The 18,542-nt window shown below is 49.1% G+C and overlaps 6 protein-coding genes across 6 annotated transcripts; 1 reads left to right on the top strand and 5 right to left on the bottom strand.

Moving 5' to 3' along the window:
* Positions 1-73: 73 nt before the first annotated feature.
* On the bottom strand, positions 74-1,772 carry LTR84_009367 (uncharacterized protein; the record flags this gene model as incomplete). The annotated part of the gene is made up of 2 exons (XM_064852907.1): positions 74-1,482; positions 1,706-1,772. The coding sequence occupies 2 exons, from the start codon at positions 1,770-1,772 to the stop codon at positions 74-76; spliced, it is 1,476 nt and encodes a 491-aa protein (XP_064700893.1).
* A 1,082-nt stretch (positions 1,773-2,854) lies between these two features.
* Positions 2,855-4,234, top strand: LTR84_009366 (uncharacterized protein; the record flags this gene model as incomplete). Its single annotated transcript, XM_064852906.1, has 1 exon — positions 2,855-4,234. One exon carries the CDS (start codon positions 2,855-2,857, stop codon positions 4,232-4,234), a length of 1,380 nt encoding a protein of 459 aa, XP_064700892.1.
* Positions 4,235-4,599: 365 nt separating this feature from the next.
* On the bottom strand, positions 4,600-5,883 carry LTR84_009365 (uncharacterized protein; the record flags this gene model as incomplete). The annotated part of the gene is made up of 1 exon (XM_064852905.1): positions 4,600-5,883. One exon carries the CDS (start codon positions 5,881-5,883, stop codon positions 4,600-4,602), a length of 1,284 nt encoding a protein of 427 aa, XP_064700891.1.
* A 1,155-nt stretch (positions 5,884-7,038) lies between these two features.
* LTR84_009364 (uncharacterized protein) lies at positions 7,039-8,432 on the bottom strand (the record flags this gene model as incomplete). The annotated part of the gene is made up of 2 exons (XM_064852904.1): positions 7,039-7,462; positions 7,516-8,432. 2 exons carry the CDS (start codon positions 8,430-8,432, stop codon positions 7,039-7,041), a joined length of 1,341 nt encoding a protein of 446 aa, XP_064700890.1.
* A 1,444-nt stretch (positions 8,433-9,876) lies between these two features.
* Positions 9,877-13,194, bottom strand: LTR84_009363 (uncharacterized protein; the record flags this gene model as incomplete). The annotated part of the gene is made up of 2 exons (XM_064852903.1): positions 9,877-10,179; positions 10,237-13,194. The coding sequence occupies 2 exons, from the start codon at positions 13,192-13,194 to the stop codon at positions 9,877-9,879; spliced, it is 3,261 nt and encodes a 1,086-aa protein (XP_064700889.1).
* Positions 13,195-14,652: 1,458 nt separating this feature from the next.
* On the bottom strand, positions 14,653-18,436 carry LTR84_009362 (uncharacterized protein; the record flags this gene model as incomplete). The annotated part of the gene is made up of 2 exons (XM_064852902.1): positions 14,653-15,554; positions 15,604-18,436. The coding sequence occupies 2 exons, from the start codon at positions 18,434-18,436 to the stop codon at positions 14,653-14,655; spliced, it is 3,735 nt and encodes a 1,244-aa protein (XP_064700888.1).
* Positions 18,437-18,542: the final 106 nt, after the last annotated feature.

Below are 18,542 nucleotides of genomic sequence, written 5' to 3'. Positions count from 1 at the left end.
CTCCATCGTGTCTCATTATTTTCGCTATTCCTTGTGCAAATATGTATGTGCATTGACTGTGATTTTGGTTCTGTCATGATCGATAGCCCCACATAGCTTTCCCACCAACATCTTCGGCAAGGTTGGAATCTTTTCTGCTTCGCGAAAAATCTCCGTTGGACTTTTCACGCAGTGGCGTTAGTCTTGGTGATTGACCGGACCAATTCGTTTCATCCATTGGAAAGAAAGCACCTTCGACCTCTTCTTCTATCTTCTTCGAGCTGAGACCAGGACTGGAGATACCACGGTCAAGGCGGCCAATTGGGGCAGAGGAATGCCTAAGAACGCTACCTGTTGGCCCTCTTGCCCCGTTCATGTCACTCAAGTCGGCTCTATTTAGCTGCATACGTGCCATTGCTTGTGAGATGCCTGAGACTTGGGTACTTGGTGAAGGCTCGTTAGGCATCCACGACCCTCGTAGTGGTGAGCCAACATGACCAAATCCTGTGGCTCCCGGGGCTTCAGCTGCCTTTCGTTCTCGCTGTTCCGCCCAGAGAGCACTAAACCGCGATGGACTACCTGCAGGGGGCGATCCCACATTGCTCGATGTACCGCTAGGAATGGCTAGCGCATGGACATGATCTCGGGAACTTGTTTCTTGCTCAGGTCGTGAGAAGCGCCCCATTTTTTCCTGAGGAGTCAGGACTTCATCGTGCAGACTGTTGGGTAGAAGATCGCTTTCGAGACCGAACCCTTCACCCCATTCGTTGCCAAGATTGGAACGTGGAACACTTGCTGAGTATCCACGTGCTTTGATTGCCTTTTGAGAATGCATGATTCTCTGTCCGATCGATTCCTCAACATTCTGCGGCGAGAGGCCTAAGGGCGATGGAGCATTTCGCAAATTCGAACCCAGGTTGGCATTCCGAACATTGACAATGGAATCTGGCGGGCTACCAAGTTGCCTCGAAAGGGAAGACGCCGCGGGCGATCGCATTCCAAACTTGTCAGGGACCGACTGACCAAGGGGGCCATACTTGGCGATGTGCGATATGCCATTGGCATCAAAAGATTGTGGAAGAGGGGCATTTAGCGCGGTTCTAATGTTGTCAACAGGAGATTTGGGAAATGGATTGTCATTGGGAGGAGAGCCAAATTGAGAAGTAGGGGGTGAATTCAAACCAGAGTCAAAGGCGGAGCGAGGCTGATACTGGTTGTACCGGTCCGGGAATCCATCAGTCTCGTCAGTGTCTATCAATGGAAAGGCTTGGTTGGGGAAATAGTCGGCACCATAGTTTGGTGGACCTAATATGGGGTCGACCAGGCTAGGATCTTGAGCATGGTATGAAGTTTGTTCTTGGCGGCCGCTGTAGTTGTAATTTCGACTTGCCATGGCCAGGCCAGCATCGAGGTCGGCTCTGTTGACACGCCGTCCATCAGGAAGATAATGAGCCAACGCGCATTTGGCTCCGAATTTGCAATTTCCCTTTACAGTGGTCAGTCCTGTAGAGCAAGTGGTTGAGACAGAACCTTTCTAACGTACCTTCATGAAATACTTGCAAGGAGCTTGCTGGTTCATCGGATCCATTGAATGAGAGAAGGGACATGCCGAGCCTGCTTGACAGGCGCCTTGACGAAAGAACTTGCATGGGACATGTTTTGTGTCTGGAGTTGACGTTAGTCGGTCTGTCCGATGGTTGTAATGATACACATGAAGCCAACTTACTCTTGTTGCCTGAATGATTGGGAGGGCTTCGTGCGAGGTCGAACAATGGTGTGGCATTGGCCCCCATGCTGGACTTCCTGTCCACGCCGTTTCTATACATGACTGAAGATCCCGGGACCGGGACGGCCTTATCACCTGCAGAACCGAAGTCGTTTCGACCTCTGAGTTGGGAATGGAATGCAGAGCTGGTGTTCTGCGAAGAAATGGAATTTGTGTGCCCACGATTCATAACCCTGATATGGTATTCAGCTTTGCGCAGTGCGTGGTAGGTCTGGGGTTCCTGAGTCTCTGCGCGTGAGAGGTGCGAAGAAGAGCAGGTCGAGCAGAAAGCAGTGACTTCAGTGAGAGGTCAGGCTATGATCTGAGATATGAGGCACGAGTCATGCGGCAGTATCGAAGCGCGTAGAGACGGAGCGGAAGTGAGGATGATGGAGTAGAATCACGAGCACAAGGACAAGGACAGCGACAGGCTTCCCCACGGGCGGGCTGTGCGGTCTGGTTCAATGTGGTAGGCTGCGTGGGGTGGATTCTGAGATAGACGAACGGTGGTGTGTAGGACTCGTGATGGAGGATGTTGACGGGGGATATCGGTAGATGGCGAGGATAGATAGAGGATGAATTGGCGATTGCGAAACAGATGAGTGGTTGAATGGGAGAGTTACGAGGAATGGTGTCAATGGTGTTATGGTCTTTATCAATGAGGCCATGCAGAGTGTGCCAGTGTCAGTGGTGCGGGCGGATTAGCGTCGAGGTCAGGCACTGATTGAATGGCATGCGCAGGTCAAGGCACTTGTGAATGGTGGGGTCAGTCGATAATCGTGGGTGCATCTTACAGTGCCCTATTTACCTATTACCCCCCCTTCTCCAAGGCCGTTCCAGGCTGCATCTTAGGCTGCAGGTGCTCACAGAGTGGCCACTAATAACGAGTCCGTCCCCAGTGGCACCATCATCGGGCAGAGGTATGAGAGACGCGTGACTCGACCATTACCACCCGGGTTCCCGCCAAGTCAAACCTCCGAGGCCACATGATAGGATCCCTATCTCCACGTGACTGGGATATCATTTTCAAGTTCTCGATTGACTTCTTCCGCCCCTGTCGCCTTCATGTTCTCTGTTCACCAGAAGCCAGTCTTTCACGTTCTCCACCACATGGCTACTCAACCACAGCTGTCGTTTCTGTATCATACGCGCACTATTCTTCATAGACCGGTCACTAGACTCCGCGCCTATACGCTTCAGAAATGTTTGAGCTCAGAGTCATCGGCTCTCAAGATTGAGGCCGATATTCAACAGTCTCGGCTGCGAAGACAGACACCGTGGTCTGGACCCAAGACCCGGTCCTCTGAGTCTAAAAAGGGTTCATTCATCGTCAACGACGACAACAGTGCTCACGTCCCGTCTAACATCACCCAATCGGAGGCCAAGTCTTTTGAGCGCATCTTTCGCTCTTCCAAACCTCCACAGAGTGTTCAAATCCAGTCCGCTTTTGTCGACATTAGTGACACCAATGTTGAAAACATCCTGAAGTTATTCGGCACTTCCACCAAATCTCAAAAGCACACGGTCTCACCCAGCTTTTTTCTTGTGCAACCAGAACCATTTTCTCATGATAATGACCAATCGTTATCTACCACAAATTCCACGTCTCGCGAAACACATGACCCCGCCATCATGGCAATTGTACATCGGAGGATGCACGAAATTGTCGATGCTCTGCGACAAGCCGCAGGGTCCACTCAGCAGCCTGGCGACATAGCATTGTGGCATGCTTGCGAAGCCAAAATATTCCCTCTTGGTGCAGAATTTCCCCAACAGCCAGTTTATCAGCCACCCAAGTTTTTAGGCCCTTCAAAATTCGTTTTCACCGCAGAGAAGTCTGATAAGCCTATGGAAATTCTTGAAAAGGAACAAAAACGCCACAGAGCAGAATTTGACGCCAAAGAAAACCGCCAGGCCTCCAGTAAGATCAATGCAACGCCGCCTTTGGCAATTCACAGTCCTGAGGAAGAGCTGAGCCTTCGGCTAGAGTCTCGCCAAGCTCGCGCCGTGTTGTACCATCTATATCCCGCTGTCCTGCTCTTTGCCCTTCGGCTCTTTGCAAAGACCTTCCCTTCGTCTCATTTCGCATTCAACTTACTCCCTCGTATTCGTGAGCTTGGCCACACAAGCTATGTGCTCGGTGCCTCTACACAATTCTATAATACTCTCATTGCCTTGAGGTGGCAGAGAAACTCATCGCTTCGTGAAGTTCACCAATTTCTTTCAGAAATGCAAAACAGTGGTGTCGAGTTCAACGAGGAGACCGCTCGCCTCATCCGCCACATTGTTGACGAGCGTGCAGCTGGTATGAGGGAAACAGGAGTGAAAGAGAATAGCGTGTCAACTGGGAGAAATACCAACTGGTGGGGAAGACATGAACAGGTCCTTTGGTTTGCGAGAATTCAAGAGTGGATGCAGATCATCGATGATCAACTTTCACTACACGAACCTTCAGGCTCTCCTACTGGAATGGACTCTCATACTTGGTGAGACGATTCAGAACAACCGCTTTTACAACCATATCTGTCGTCTCCAGCGTTTCCGCGTGTTATATTACCAGCTACTGCATAATTCCAGCTGGACAATTGGTGAGAATAACGTTCTGAGGAGCACAACGCCAGCACAATCCAGTGCTGTACAACTTTATCTATATATCCTTGTTCGACTATCAATTTTTTTGGCCTTCGATCAAAATGATCTACTGGCAAAGCCCGTCTACCTATGTTTCGTTAAACATCATTTGAGCAGAGATTTCTTCCAAATTAAAATGTTCGAGATGAAAGACCACACAACCACTCGTACTACAACGAAATCAGTTGGATCAAGATTCTTCGCATAGCCTCCCTCTCCTTTTATCAGAGTCCAGCTTCAGGCTTCAGTTTCAGCTCAGGGTAATCTGGTGGACTCCAAAACGTATCGTCCTGTGTTCGTCCTCGATAAGCGTACGGCTCAAGCTTGGAAGTGGCCCACAGAACAGTTTGCAGGCTCCAGAGCCCCAACCGCGAAGAGGGGAAAGCGAATCCCATCAACCTTGTTGACATTTGCTGGCACTCATCGATAGGCTGTCGCATCATTTCATTGTATGACTGAAGCGCCTTGTCCACATCTTCGCCCTGTCTTGAGAGTTCACCAGCTAGGAGGTATGCGCCGGTGAGACAGCCCGTGACTCCCATGCCTGTAAACGGTGTCGGGCAGTAACCTGAATCTCCAACGAGAACAACTCGCCCCTTATGCAGCTGCTGCATCTTGATCTGGCCCATCTCATGACAGTAGAAGTCCTTTGCGGCGTCCATACCATTCAAGAGTCGACTTGTTTCCCAGCCAGCATCCTCGTAATTCTCGGCAAATGCCTGCTTCTGCTTCTCTAGCGATTCCTTGTAAATGGCTCCCAGCTTTTCGGTGTCCTTCATAGTGAAGAGCAACACCTGCGTCATTGGCTGCTCACTGTTCCTCGTCACAATCATCCTGCTCCCCAGCGCCATATACGCCTTGGCAAGCGACCCTTCTCCTTGAGCCCTCGGCATACTGTAATAGGCGGCATGAATCCCCAATGATTTGAAACTTGCATTGTTTTCGGCTTCTCCAAACGCAAGACGTCTGGTCCGAGATGTTTGGCCATCCGCTGCGACGACAAGATCATATCGGCCGGTCTTTCCATCTGAGAACTTCACATCCACACCCTCACTGTCCTGGCTGAGCCCTTCAACCGAGTTACCGAAATCGTACGTCAATGCTCCTTTGTTATCACCGAGCTCTTGCTTCAGTTTCGCATCCTGCTTGAGACTAGCTTCGTACAGCACTCTGACCATGTCGCCGCGCATGATCTCGTGTTCGCTAGTCAACGTCCGTCGTCTCTGACCGGACGGACTAATCCCGAACTGGGCGATGACCTGATTTTGTGCGTCCACAATCTGCACGCCTGTTTCATTGACACACTGTGCGGCGACAGCCTCAAAGAGACCCATCTTCTTCAAGATCGGGACCGCCTGGTTCTTCAAATCAATCTGCTGGCCAGCCGTGCGCAGTGATGGGAACCGCTCCACGACTGTGATGTTGCGACTCGGGTCGGCACCTTGCAAGAGCGACGCAAGCGCTGGGCCGGCAATGCCTGCGCCCACGATGAGCACTTTGAGAGGCATTGGCGAGGACGATCTCAAGCTCTGGTCTTGGTTCGAGCTAGTGCTGAGGGTTCTGTGGCTGGTGATGAAGTCTGTGTTTAATCCTCGACTTCCTCGAGGGACAAGGTTGTGATTGAACGTTGACAAAAAGGCAAGAATGTGTCGATCAAGACGCATCTGTGACTTTCCAAGAGATAGAGCAGATCCAGATAGAGCGAATTTCATCACGCACTAGATGTTACTGAGAAACCTGGCGGCGACTTGATTTATATACGTGCGGCTACTCAGGTAACAATCAGAATTAAATTAGAAGCCAGGTGATTCGAACACTAGCAGGACATGCATCAAGCCTCGAGACACCATCACCGATGTCGACAACAGGCACCAGTTGTTTGCTGAATCCAATGTCCGGAGCATAAGAGAAAACCGAAAACACCGTCGGCCCAGACTTCGCAATGTTTGACCCTTGCAGAAGATCCAATTAGCTACAGGCAGGCGTTTCAGAACCTCGATCAGCACCCATAATCACCAATGCAAGAAGAGACTTTGAACAAAGCGAGGTTTCCAATAACGCGATCGAAAAGTGCAGGCAGTCCCACTTACTCGGCCGACGCCTCGCTGTTCGACAGATATCTCCGCTCTAAAACTTACAATCAACGATCGTGTCAACAAGGTGGATTCACCATCGGAATATGTATCCTGGGCCAAAAATTACGATCAAGAATTACTGAGCACTTATATTTTTGGAACACTCGTGTCATGTACCAGGACGCCCAGATAGTACTCATATCCAATATTACTCATATCCAATATCGTATGGTGGTGTGGATGGCCTGGAACCAGTGTGGATGAAGTTAATAATGAATTAGCCTTCCGCCCTGTCTGCCCATTAATAATTGAGAAATATGTCAGTCCAATAATGGAGACTTTCTGTATCGTGGAGCCGTTGATACTGCTGCTTGCAGGCGACGTATATCAAATGGAAATAAGAGACGAATGATGAACATCCTGCCCACTGCAACCTCTTCAATCCTCGACTGTGGCGTGTCGCTAGCTGATCAAACCACAACCCTCTCCAAGATGAGCCGAAACCAGATCCCCCAAGTCTACTAACAAGACGAAAACACCAAAGCTCAAAATGAGGCACAAAAACGGATATTTGCGCAATCAGGAGCATCAGTATCGACTCGAACCAGGCGCAGCCGCATCACTCGTGAGGTCCTTCTGTGAAGGAGTAAATTCCGACATGGGATATTCCGGCCTGGTGAGTCCTCCCAATTGCTGGTGCCCCTTCGAACTGACGCGACGGCGACGCATGAATAAGAACGCTACTAATGCTCCGATGAGTACAAGACCCACGACCGCGGCCGCAACGGCAATGCCAATCTTGGCTCCCTTCGAAAGGCCACCGGAACTCTTCGACTCGCTAGTCTGGTCATCTGAGCCGGAGCCTGTTCCTGAACCATTGTTGTTGGCAGAACCTCTGGATTGTGACGGTGCCGGGAACTCGAATTCCTCGGTATATGAAGCGCCAGTATATGCGATCTGGGAATCTTGGATAGCATTCTGATCGACCGTACGGTTGTCTGGATTGAGGACTCTGGACGGTTTGTTAGCTCGGTAAGATTATGGAATCAAGGTGGTATATCTCACCCGTCGATGATGTATATGACTCCTCCAGTGAAGAGCCAGTCAGGCGAGCTGACGATCCTAGCACTGTTCACGAATACATGGCCGTTTGCTTGGAATATTGTCACATCTGACCCTTCAAGTGTCTTGTATGTTCCCGCAGGTGGTGCCTCGGGCTCGATCACCAATCTTTGATCTAGAGTGTGGTAGGCAATCATTCGATCGAAGTCTTTTCTGTTCATCTTTTCGATCAAATTGCCAACCTCCCTGACAGAGTGGTTCATTGGCAAGAAAACAGTGATGTCTGAGAGCTCATCCAAAGTTTTTGTCACCGCTGAATCAGGAAAAGCGATCTGTGCATCGGCGAAGGGCTCGGCGACGAGGAATAAACGATCTTCAGCGGTGTCCGTAAATGTTTGAGGCAAGGTGAGGACGTTATCTATGACATGAATGATGCCAGATTTGAACTGGATGGCAGAGCCAACAGTGAACGATCGTTCTTTCAGTCCAGAATAGAATCTTGTCGTGTTGGAAGTCGCTGAGGCTTTGGCAACAACCACTTGACCTCCAGTAACGTTGGTAAAATCGGGTTGTTCGAGGAGGGATGGTATACTTTCGTACTCTCCGGACCCGAAGGTCGAATAGGTGCCATTCAGGAGGTGATACTTCAAGAGAGCCTCGAGCCCATCCTGATCAACTTCGACATTCGCAATATCTGCTGTCCCGGCCAACAACTTGAATGCCTGGTTATTTGGTGCTAGCAAGGTGATATTCTCACGAGATCCGAGCCATGTCACGAAATCCTGGGATTTTGTAAGGTAGTATGTGAGGTTGGACAATTCGGCGTGGCCCTTGAGCGCGTCAGTGATGCTCAGGTCTTGCGCCGTGACGAAGGCGCTAAATGCTACACACAATGCGAATAATGAGAACCCGAAAGCCATCTTGAGAAGCGCAATAGGCCTACGGTCAAGGAGACAAAAATGAGGTAGAGTTGAGGAAAGACGGATAACAACAGTAAAAGCCCCAAACCTGCTCACGCGGCGACTTCGTCGACCTAAGTATATATCAGCACCACATGGAGTTCAGCTTCAACTCCACCATCGCTTTGGTTAGTAGGAGTGATAGCACGGGGGTATCGTGCTCATGGATCATCGCAAGCGGAATGTTGATTAGCTCAAGCAGACAATGGTGGCGTGAACCAAGCTATGAGTGCATGTGCCAATTTGTCCAGTGTAGAGCCCAATCTACCAAGTGGGAGGATGCAGGCTAGGTATAAAGGTGCCAAAATGCTAGGGCAAGGAGAAAAAGTCTAGACTTGACGACGGCAGGCACAAACTCAAGTCGCTTAGCGCAAGATTGGAGACGTGATTGATTGCAGCACGCGACTTTCGAGCGATCTTCGCAACTGGCATTGGTGCGTCGTCGAGCAAGTTTCTGCTCCGTACCACTTAGCCAGCGCCCGTTGGCAAAGCTTGGGTGGCATGACTTGCATGACATGTACCTTTCTTGCGAGATCTGGCACAAAAGGTTTGGTTGCGATTTTGGTTGAGACCTTGCCACGTCTCTTGTGTCTTCAGGAGGCGTCAAGCTGTCTCTGAAGATTGGAATCTCAAAGCGCTTTACGACTGAAAGCGCATGATTTGGTCACGGGACAGAGAGCCCCAAAGTTCAGGACTTTTCCTCCAAGAACTTGAACTTGAAGTGGTCAACTTCCAGATTGGGGCTAGCGGCACTTGTGAGCAAGTTTCGATGCCCCCTAGATGTATTGATCAGTCGACGCTTGGGAAAATGAGCATGATTCAGTATTTAAGGTCAGGTGCTAGTGCTAGCCAGGATTGCCATGATTGGGGACCTTGCACTGATATTTGAGGCTGTCTTCAAGAGAGTCGACAGCCTTGTGTAACTCAGGGGTAGCGGTAGAAAGCTTGGCAAGGCTGGCATCCCTTTGATGGAATTCAGTACCGGGCTAGATTTCCTTCCGGGCCGATTGACTTTGGATGGCTGCTTCCACCCTACAGGCTTAGCAATGTTTCCTTGATTATGACAATGCTGATCGCATTTGATCAATTTTGAGCTTCTTTAATGGATTATCATTTATACTCTATACACCGAGTCATTCCGAACGACCACATTTCATTCGCAGACGTTCAAGTCTACCAGTGACGGGCTTTGCAGCCACAGGTGTCTCCTACCTATCTAGAATACAAGAGTGTTTAGGTTTCATCTCTCCCTCCCTTGTGGGCTTTTCCCCGTCCCACGCCGAGTCTGACACTTCATACCAAGACGTTTGGCGCCACGAACTGATCAGTCAGGAGACTATGCCTGGTCTTCCATACACATCGTTGCTTTTGTCATTCTGAGACACAAAGAGCGTTCGGCGGATGTTCAACCATCTCTTCGTTTTTGATCAACCTGCTTTCGGACTGGCGTTGAACCTATGAACTCGATGTCCGAGTCATCTTCGTCAACATAAGCAGGTCGTTGTCTCTTCCTACTGGTCCGCAGTGTCGAGTTTTTATAACCGATATCGACCGCCTTGTGGAGTGCGGGCGGTGTGGCGGTTGATTCAGCTGATATGGGTGCTGCTCGTTGCATGTAGTGAGGTGATGGGACATTGGAAGGAGTAACATTCGTCGTAGAGTAAGATACTATTTTCTTCTCGGTGGGTGGGCTAGCCAGCTCCGGGCGCTTGATGAGAGTGGCCTTCTAAGCCTTTCGAAGCTTCCTAGCTACCGTACCACCAACCGACCAGGCGACTCCATTGCCTTGTTGTTTGTAATGCTGCTTGATGGTTCCCATAATTAGGAAATCGTTGGGGGTGTCCATCGCCATTCCTGCTTCTTTCGAGGAGATGGTGCGGTGTTGCTCGTAATGGAGAAATTGCCCGCTATGTTTAGCATCCAACGGGTCGATATGAGTGGTCATAGTGTGGAACGGTTTGTTCCTGTTGATCCTGCGTAAGGTCTTCTTCTTGGGGTCCCTCTGCCAGTCAGTAAGCCCTTGGAACCATGTCTTCTGAGATCGGGATAATAGACCCATTCCTGCCGTCTGTGCGAGACCAAGTCCTGGTGGCTCTGACGGGATTCTCTCGACGACATCGCGCAGATTTACACCTTTCGACCAATTGATTCCAAATCGATGCAAGGGTACATGGTATGGATCGGCAATATTGAGAGTTGTGTCGTTTTTGATGGGACTTAAACCAGAGATAACATCCTTACAAGTCCTTGTCCGGGGCATACCCATCTCACTATGAGTCTCGGCGACATCATCTGGCAATTCAGCGTAAGGTGCAGCGACCATGATAATCAACCTTTTGCGTGATGAAGCACCGCCTAACGTTGATGCTGTAATTGTCATCTTGCGTACTTGGTAACCGAGAGCTACCAGGACGCAAATTGCTTGCTCACACGGATTTAAGCCTGGGGAACCGCTATCCATGTTTGGTACATTCTCAATTATCCCGTAAATTGGCAGATAGAGTTCGAACCATGAGAGTGTATTTGCAAGAAGTGACTGCTGCTGCTGGGAATTCTTCGATGACTGGAGGGCGTTCAGTAGTGAGAAACCTTTACAGGAAGTCCCCGCATCGATTAGATCAAAATTTTTGAGCGACTTATTGCTCTGCAAATCCGCAGCAAGACAAGGATTAACAGAAGCGTGCTTTACCTCCACCTGGTCGAGCTCATCGTTAGCCTTAAAAGTAGCAGCTGCTAGCTTCGACTGCTCAATCGCAACCACAGTTTGGATATATCCACTCCTCGCCATCGACCAAGCAAGTAGACCCGCGCCGCTAAATAGAGATAAGGCCTTTAGCTTCGGTAGTGTATTCTGTGAGGAATCGTGAGGTAGATATTGCTTAGCCGCTTCTCTTGGATCTTCGTAGGATTCGTCCTGACAATGACAGACCACATTCGTTGGATCTGCAGTTAAATGGACTTGCTGAGCTTCGTTGAAGAGACCATGGACAAATAACTTAGTATCATCAGTTACTTGGCCACTGAATATTGATGCATTTATGGTCTCCACCACGTCATGGATAGAAACAGGCTCGCAATTGCACCTAGAGCTAAAGAAGAGCTCATTTCCTCGAGGATAGAACCCATCTCCGCAAAGTGTTTCGAATGGGCGAACAAGCCACACAACGCGGATTTTTGTCGGTGATATAGTTTCTCTGACCCACGCATAACAAAAGTCGACTTCATTTCGTTTGTCATTGTCGACGCGAACTATAACGACTTTATTCTTGAGAGCACCGTATAGGCGAACTTGCCTAGAATTTTGTATCCCAGCTTTCTCTAACAAATGATCAACAAGAGAGATTTTGCTATCTGAATCTGAATCTCCAGAAAAGCCTGCGTTCTGGTTCGATAATTTATCGGGAAACCCGTAGTGTCGACGACGGCTTTCTCGAAAGATTTCCACTTGAGGAGATATGTCAACCACCTCTAGAAGTTGAAACTTCTTTTGCCAGTGAGAGAACGTCTCCTGGAAGCATCTAGCCACATTTCTAGTGACAACGGTCTTCTCTTCCTTAGATGTACTTTGCGGATCGACCTCGAATGCAACAATTTCATCCCAGACTGGATGACGTCTTTGGCTCTCAGTATCACCACGGGAAGTGAAGACAAGATGGCGAAGGAAGTCCTTGTACAGAGCCACATCTTTTCTTAGATCGAGCGGCTTTCTTGTCTGTTTCGGGTCGCGCTGTCTTTGTCGATACCAACTATTAAGAGCAGCCCCATGCCACTCTTGTATCTGAGTCCAGAAGTTAGACCGAAAGTCTCGCAGCGTTACCAATTTATTGAGCTTCGATGATTCGTGAAGGTAGTCGTTGAAGAGTTTCCCGAAGTCTGATAGCCAGAGAAAATCCACCCAGAACATTCGGTAGCCCGAATAGGGTTCCTGGAGCTGATACCAACAATCTTTCCATTCGCCGATCTCGCTTCTCAGCCAGATGGCTCCTGCTGTAGTGTGCGCGCTGAGGTCTGCAATATTTCTAATACTGATACCATGGACGTAGCCTGTGATGCGTTGTTTTTGTTGCTTTCGGTCTTTTACCACACCAGAGAATACCCAATGATGATGTCCAGGCTCACTCGCGACAATGTCAAGCCGTTCGTATTGCCCTTGAAAGCCACCGCGGTGCGGATGCCGTCGTGATCGATAGACATAGAAATCGTCAAGTTCCGTAGCGATAAAGTCAGGGAAATCGTCTGTAGGATCTATGTCCATAGGAGCATCATTCCCTGCTGCTAGCATAAGATCGTCCAAAGCCGAACCTTCGTCGACATATGGTATTGGCGTCGAAGCCCAAAACTCTGGAGGATAGCCTATGCGCAATGCTTCTTTCGTCTGAAGGGCTTGAAGAGATTTCCTAAGCTCAATTGTATCATCGGCGAGAGTATCATCGGGCTCTAGAGAATCTTCCTCTTCATCGTCATCTGAGGATTCTGGCATGCCATCCTGGAGCTCTGCAACTTCCTGATCAAGATCAAGATCATCTATGTGTGAATCTGAATTCTCACTTCCCGATGAGGATGTCTCATCACAGCTATCTTGCTCATTTGAATCCGCGTCCTCATTCATAGAGGTCTCGGAGAACGTTTCACTTTCTTCGTCGTCAATTCCTGCTGAGTCTGGGTACTCATAATTTTCATCGTCATCATCACTAATCTCGATCCAGACACGGCGTGCTGGCATTGTGCCTGCACATAAGTCGAACCGCATTTGAGGGAAAGATATGAGAGCAATGTGAGGGCTGTTAGTGGGCTTATGGCCGATCAATCGAGGGAAACAAAGTGCATGTTTTCTCTGAGAGATGGAAAATAACAAGCGAGAGGATGTTTGACTGGTTGTTGACAAGGTCTTGTAAGGAAAAGACAGAGCCTAAACACTGTTCATTGGGATCAATTCTCTTCGTTCCAAGCAACGATCAAAGCCCGGGGGAAGAGTGTGTCGGTAATGATGTTCGTAGAATGAGGATTGACGAAAATTTCAGTGTCGTCTTGCTGAATCTGCTTTCCCCGAGATGATCTGGAAACTGGTAAAGACCGGTGGATGATCTCAGCAGAAATCATTGAGCATGTCTCGCTCTTCGAAGCGCCACGCAAGATTCCCACACAGACTCTGTGTTGTAATGTCAACGAAGAAGAACCAAGAACACAATAGAAGAAGAGGGAAGCTGGAGGTGTTAAGAGCTCAGGTCATTGCGTACGTTTCTGGTAGAGCAACAGATTTGAGTGGCATGTGAGAGAAGAAAGTGCTCTTATGAGAAGACAATGTTGGAAGGTTGAGGAGGGAAAGGCACAAGAAAAGGCCGACTGAGAAGTAGGAAAGAAAGGTGGAAATGAGGAGAACAAACTGCGCCCATTGATTTTGACTGCCTCATAGAAATTTAGCAAGAAAAAAGTGTAGAGTGCAAAGGAGTAGAACGAAGAGAAGTCGCAGGAGGGTTAAGTTAGTCGCCGACACGGTCATTCACTGCTCGGCGGCATCACGTCCTGAGAGGGACTAGCATTGAATCACGCACGCGGAGTGAGAGACCGTTCAATAATGTCGCGTAATCTCCTTGCGAAGAGGGACAATAGGAAGATTGCTATAAAAGCAACAGTGAGCGAAGGGGGATGTTGGTGAGACTAGAAAAGCCACGACAAGCTGGAGACAGTAGAGCATAATTGCAGGTGTCGACAAGGATAGCTCGACATGACAATTACGGTGGCTAGCCGTTGTTCTTATCGAATGTTGTCTACTTCGGTCAATTGTAAAGTATTCATGATGTGATTAAAGTTCTGATCAATTCGAAATTGGTATGAAGAGCCGAGCCACTGAAAGGGATGGTGGTGATAATGTATAAATCAGTATGCTTCTGAAGCACCAGGGGAGGCTAGGGAGGCAACACGTAGCAGGCAGGACATCAAAAGACAAGATGAGTAGCCTTGGGAAACTCTGCCCGAGGTACGCTTATGGAACTCATAAAGGATCATTGAGTCTCATGACGATGTCATACTCTGAGCTTTGTTGAATTTAATACAGACATGGTGGCTGCTTGCTAAAATGGCGCAAAGACTCCTGGCCATCTCTAAAGAATATTTTGTGCCTCTTATACATGCCTTGGGTATCATTGGGCATCGAGTCGTTATGCTTGTTTGTTCATAATGGTCATTCAAGATTGTCATCTCCTGCCTTTCCCTTTCTACGAGAAGAAGAGCTCATCAGATCAAACAGTCTGTTCTTGGAGGGTCCGTCGCGACTGTTTGGTAGCGCCCTCGGCCGGACTTCGTCAATAACTTCAAGTGAGGCCGTAGACGAATTCGTGGAGTTCGTCAAAGCGCGGGCCTCTGTTCCACGATGGGGGAAGGGTATTCGGCGATCCCAAGCGACGGAAGCAGAGCTTGAAGGAGTGGTGTCCCCTTCTCCTGCCACAGGGGAAACCTCGGTGTGCTTGTATTCAACTTCGGTAAGCGCATCTGCGGTCTGAGGAAGAGCGGTTATCTCGTTCTCTATTCGTGCTCTCATCATTTGATCTTCCAGCTGATTATTTCGTCCAGCCTTCTGCTGATCACTGAGGGCCCTTTGCCAGCTAGGTTCGGCTTGTTGTTCATCAGGTCGTTCTGCTTGCTCTGCTGCTTTGAGACAATCTTTGCTCCTTTGTCCCAACTTAACGCAAAGTGTATGAAATGCTCGAATCGAGTCGTCTTCGATCATGTCGACTTTTTCCGGGGCGCGATCGATCCAGAGGTCGACGAGTTGAGCCATGAGCTTGGCATGGTCTAAGAGATATGGCAAGCATGGTAGTCCTTCTCGAGAGAGAGGAGGGAGTCGATTCCTTATCTGATTCGGTGCTGCGAATTGGGGCTCAAGATTTGCAGATGTCATTTGCGATGAGCTGACTGCGCAAATCTCGTCAACAAACGACCTGAACTCATTCGATGACGCAGCAAGAAACTTGTTCATGGGTTCCATCCATGGCTCTTTGGTTCCAAACTTTGCCGTGTTTGCCAGGACATTCAAAGACTTGGCAATTAGCGTGAATGTCCTCTTTGTCCGATCAGGAGGCAGAGCTATATATGTTAGCTATGGTCAGCTCAAACTCATTAGATCAAAGCTTACCATCTATGAGCCCAAAGAGTTTCGGGTTCAGAATAGCCGGGCAAAAGAAGCGCAAAAACAAGAATCCTGAGACACTCGTGTACTTGACTGTTCGAATGAAGGAGCCGTACCTGTCCTCAGCACAGGACCTGACATGACGAAATATCAGGCGAAGTTCTACCGGGCAACGAGAAGCAGAGACATGGATCGACTTCCAGATAGTGCTGGTGAGAAAAAGCAGGTTCGCCCAATTCTTGTCCAATTGTTCTTGAGTGCGGACTCGATTGGGATCGACCTCGCAGTCAGGGTCACGTTCCATGATCTTTCGCAATTTCTCTCCAAGGACCTCTTCAAGGTAGTCTTTACCAAGCCTTCGCATATGGGCATCAAGAGCCTTGGTTACGAGAGAATTTCCGCGGAAGAGGAGGTTGGCTTCCATAGTCGCCGATCGGCTGAGGTCTCTGACCAGCATCTCGCGCTGTTCGGCAGATTCATAAGAGTCGTTGGAATGTATGCGACCACTAAATCTCATCCGCATGGGCGGCGTTTCTTTGTAAATCCCATCAATCTCTTCTTCGACCAAGTTACTGATCCAGTCACGAGCCGTACCTTCAGCTTGAAAAATGTCTAAAAGAATATCCGCAAGCTGTCGAAGATCAGGACCAAATAGAGCAGCGATCTGAGTTGTTAGACCATTAGAAAAACTGCGAAGCATGGAGGTAAGTTCTTTGTACTCCTCTTCCAACAGTATGACCGTCTCATGTAAAACGACTCGAACCAGAAGCTGACCAACTCCTTGATCATTGTTGTCAAGCAGTGGCCACCATTTGTCGACTGGACCTTGGTTCTCTAGTTCGTCTATCGGTAAATCGACACGTCCAAATATGGGATCATGAGAAGAGATTTCCAAGCCTCCAAGGCCGGATAGATACCCAGCGTCAGCAGAAATATCATACAGAACATCAGCGACCATAGTCCACTCCTTTTCGGCAGGGTTGGCGATCTTAACAGCCAATACAAGTTTTGTCAAGGAAGGTGGAAGGTCCTCCAAGGTGAATTCCTCGGCCCAAAAGGCCGTTGAAGCACTCTGTTTTGTGGTGGTCCGTGCGCGTAAGTCTTTCCCGACTATAATCTCTGTATAAACACTTTCTTTGCTTCGGTCTTCTTTTGAGGATTTGCCCTTTGAATTGGTGGACTCGTATTGCTGAGTTGAAGGAAATCGATGAACAAACTTCGCTTCTGTGACCTTCACAGTGAGCGAGCGTTCTATGCGAAACATGTCACGTGTGGATGATCTCTTTCCGTTTTGTGACGGGTTCTGTGGAGAAGATTGAGAAGTCTCTGACCGGATTTGTTCTGGGCCGTACAACTCAGGCACCGTCAAGGCTCGCAATAGTACAAACCACGCTTGGAAGGCGGCACTGGTTTCAAAACAGAGAACCATTGGACGCGACATTCTTGTTGCTGCTGGCTGTACTCGATACTGAGGATATATTGCAATACAATTCGGCACACTCAGAACACTGTCGTCTAGCCTTTGTACAGCACAACGCGACAGCTGTGACAATTGTGTCGCACATATAACTGTCGCGTCGGATTCGTCTAGAAGACGAAACAGGCCATTTTCATGCAGGGTGCTGCTGACCCTGCGCCAAAGGTTGGTCTCCTCGGAGAGCGGCTGGCCCAGGCCGGTAAAGATTGGTCCAATTTGAGAGCCTGAAGGTAATGGTCCATCCCAAAGTACCATCTTGCCGACTTTGACGATAGCGGTGCTCTTCGGACTTGTCATATCCGACGAGACCCTTCGCTGAGACACTTGCTTCTTGTCGGCTAGACCAGTAGGTTGAGGTTTGGACATTTTATTGTGAATTCCCTTTGGCCTTAGTGGTTGCCAGCAGAGAAGGGCTGCAAGCCACGAGTCAAAAGTTTCTGGCACTGGCGGCCGCAATTGATAGCCAGTTCCTGTAGATGCGATCAACACGCTCAAGTACGTACTTTGTGTTTCATAGTCATAGTGAGTTCTGACGGTACATCCTCTCAGATCCGGGAGTAAGGTTTTGCTCTGGGATACTTCGCCTTTGGTTTGACATACAAGGCTACCGGGTGCCACATTGATTGCGCAGTAACCAGATGCCCAAGCAGTAGTATGGAGGGGTCTGAAGAACAGGATTCCATGCATACGACCGCAGGTTGTCTTCATCAAATGAAGAATTTTTGCCGAATCAATGTCCAGTAACTTTGGCGAATGGAGGCTGGTGGCTGACATGGGAAGCATATCCTCAGGTGAAAAGGCTCGCCGTGGAGTCCGTGGAGGGCGCCTACTGTCATTCTGATCGAAACTGTCTGGACTTTGAACCACAGAAGGAAATCCTATAGAGCCGTGGCCATCATTCTCACGTGGTCCTAGAGCACCCGTGGTAGTGATGGATCCTAGACGCTTGCGAGTTTTGGATATAAAAGAATTCGGTGAAGAGTCTAGAGGGGGGTCTTCTTTTGTACCAGACCGAGTCTGCGCTCTTCGGCGACGTCTTTCGATTGTGTTTTCCTCATCTGTATTTGATACCGAAGTAGAATGTTCTCTCCTGCGCTGTGAACCACGAGTTCTGGGAGGGGGGAGAACGGGTGAATGTACCAAGTTTGTGTCGGAGGAGGCACTGCGAAAAGTGGTTGTGTTTCCCGTTCCAAACTCCGGCGTCACAGCTCGAATCGTCACCTGCTCGGGGCCTGTCTCTTCAAATATCCTTCCATGTCGGTCTTGTGAGGAAGCCTGTCTGCTAGATCGTCGTTGGGGATTCTGGGGTCTTGATCTCGAGGCAGTACTGTTTCTCGTCTCGTCTCGTTCGTTGGGCCTCATTGCGTTGAGTGATGGGGCGTCCTAGCGCTATGACTTGTGCCACAACGCACGGTCGTCGCTAGATTTCTTCGGATACAATTATTGGCCTGCTAAGGGCAACAATTTG

This window comes from Exophiala bonariae, assembly GCF_035927105.1.
Source record: "Exophiala bonariae strain CCFEE 5792 chromosome Unknown scaffold_38, whole genome shotgun sequence".
Taxonomy (NCBI): Eukaryota; Fungi; Ascomycota; class Eurotiomycetes; order Chaetothyriales; family Herpotrichiellaceae; genus Exophiala; species Exophiala bonariae.
The sequence above is the reverse complement of the archived record's forward strand: the minus strand, read 5'-3'. Positions and strand labels throughout refer to the sequence as shown.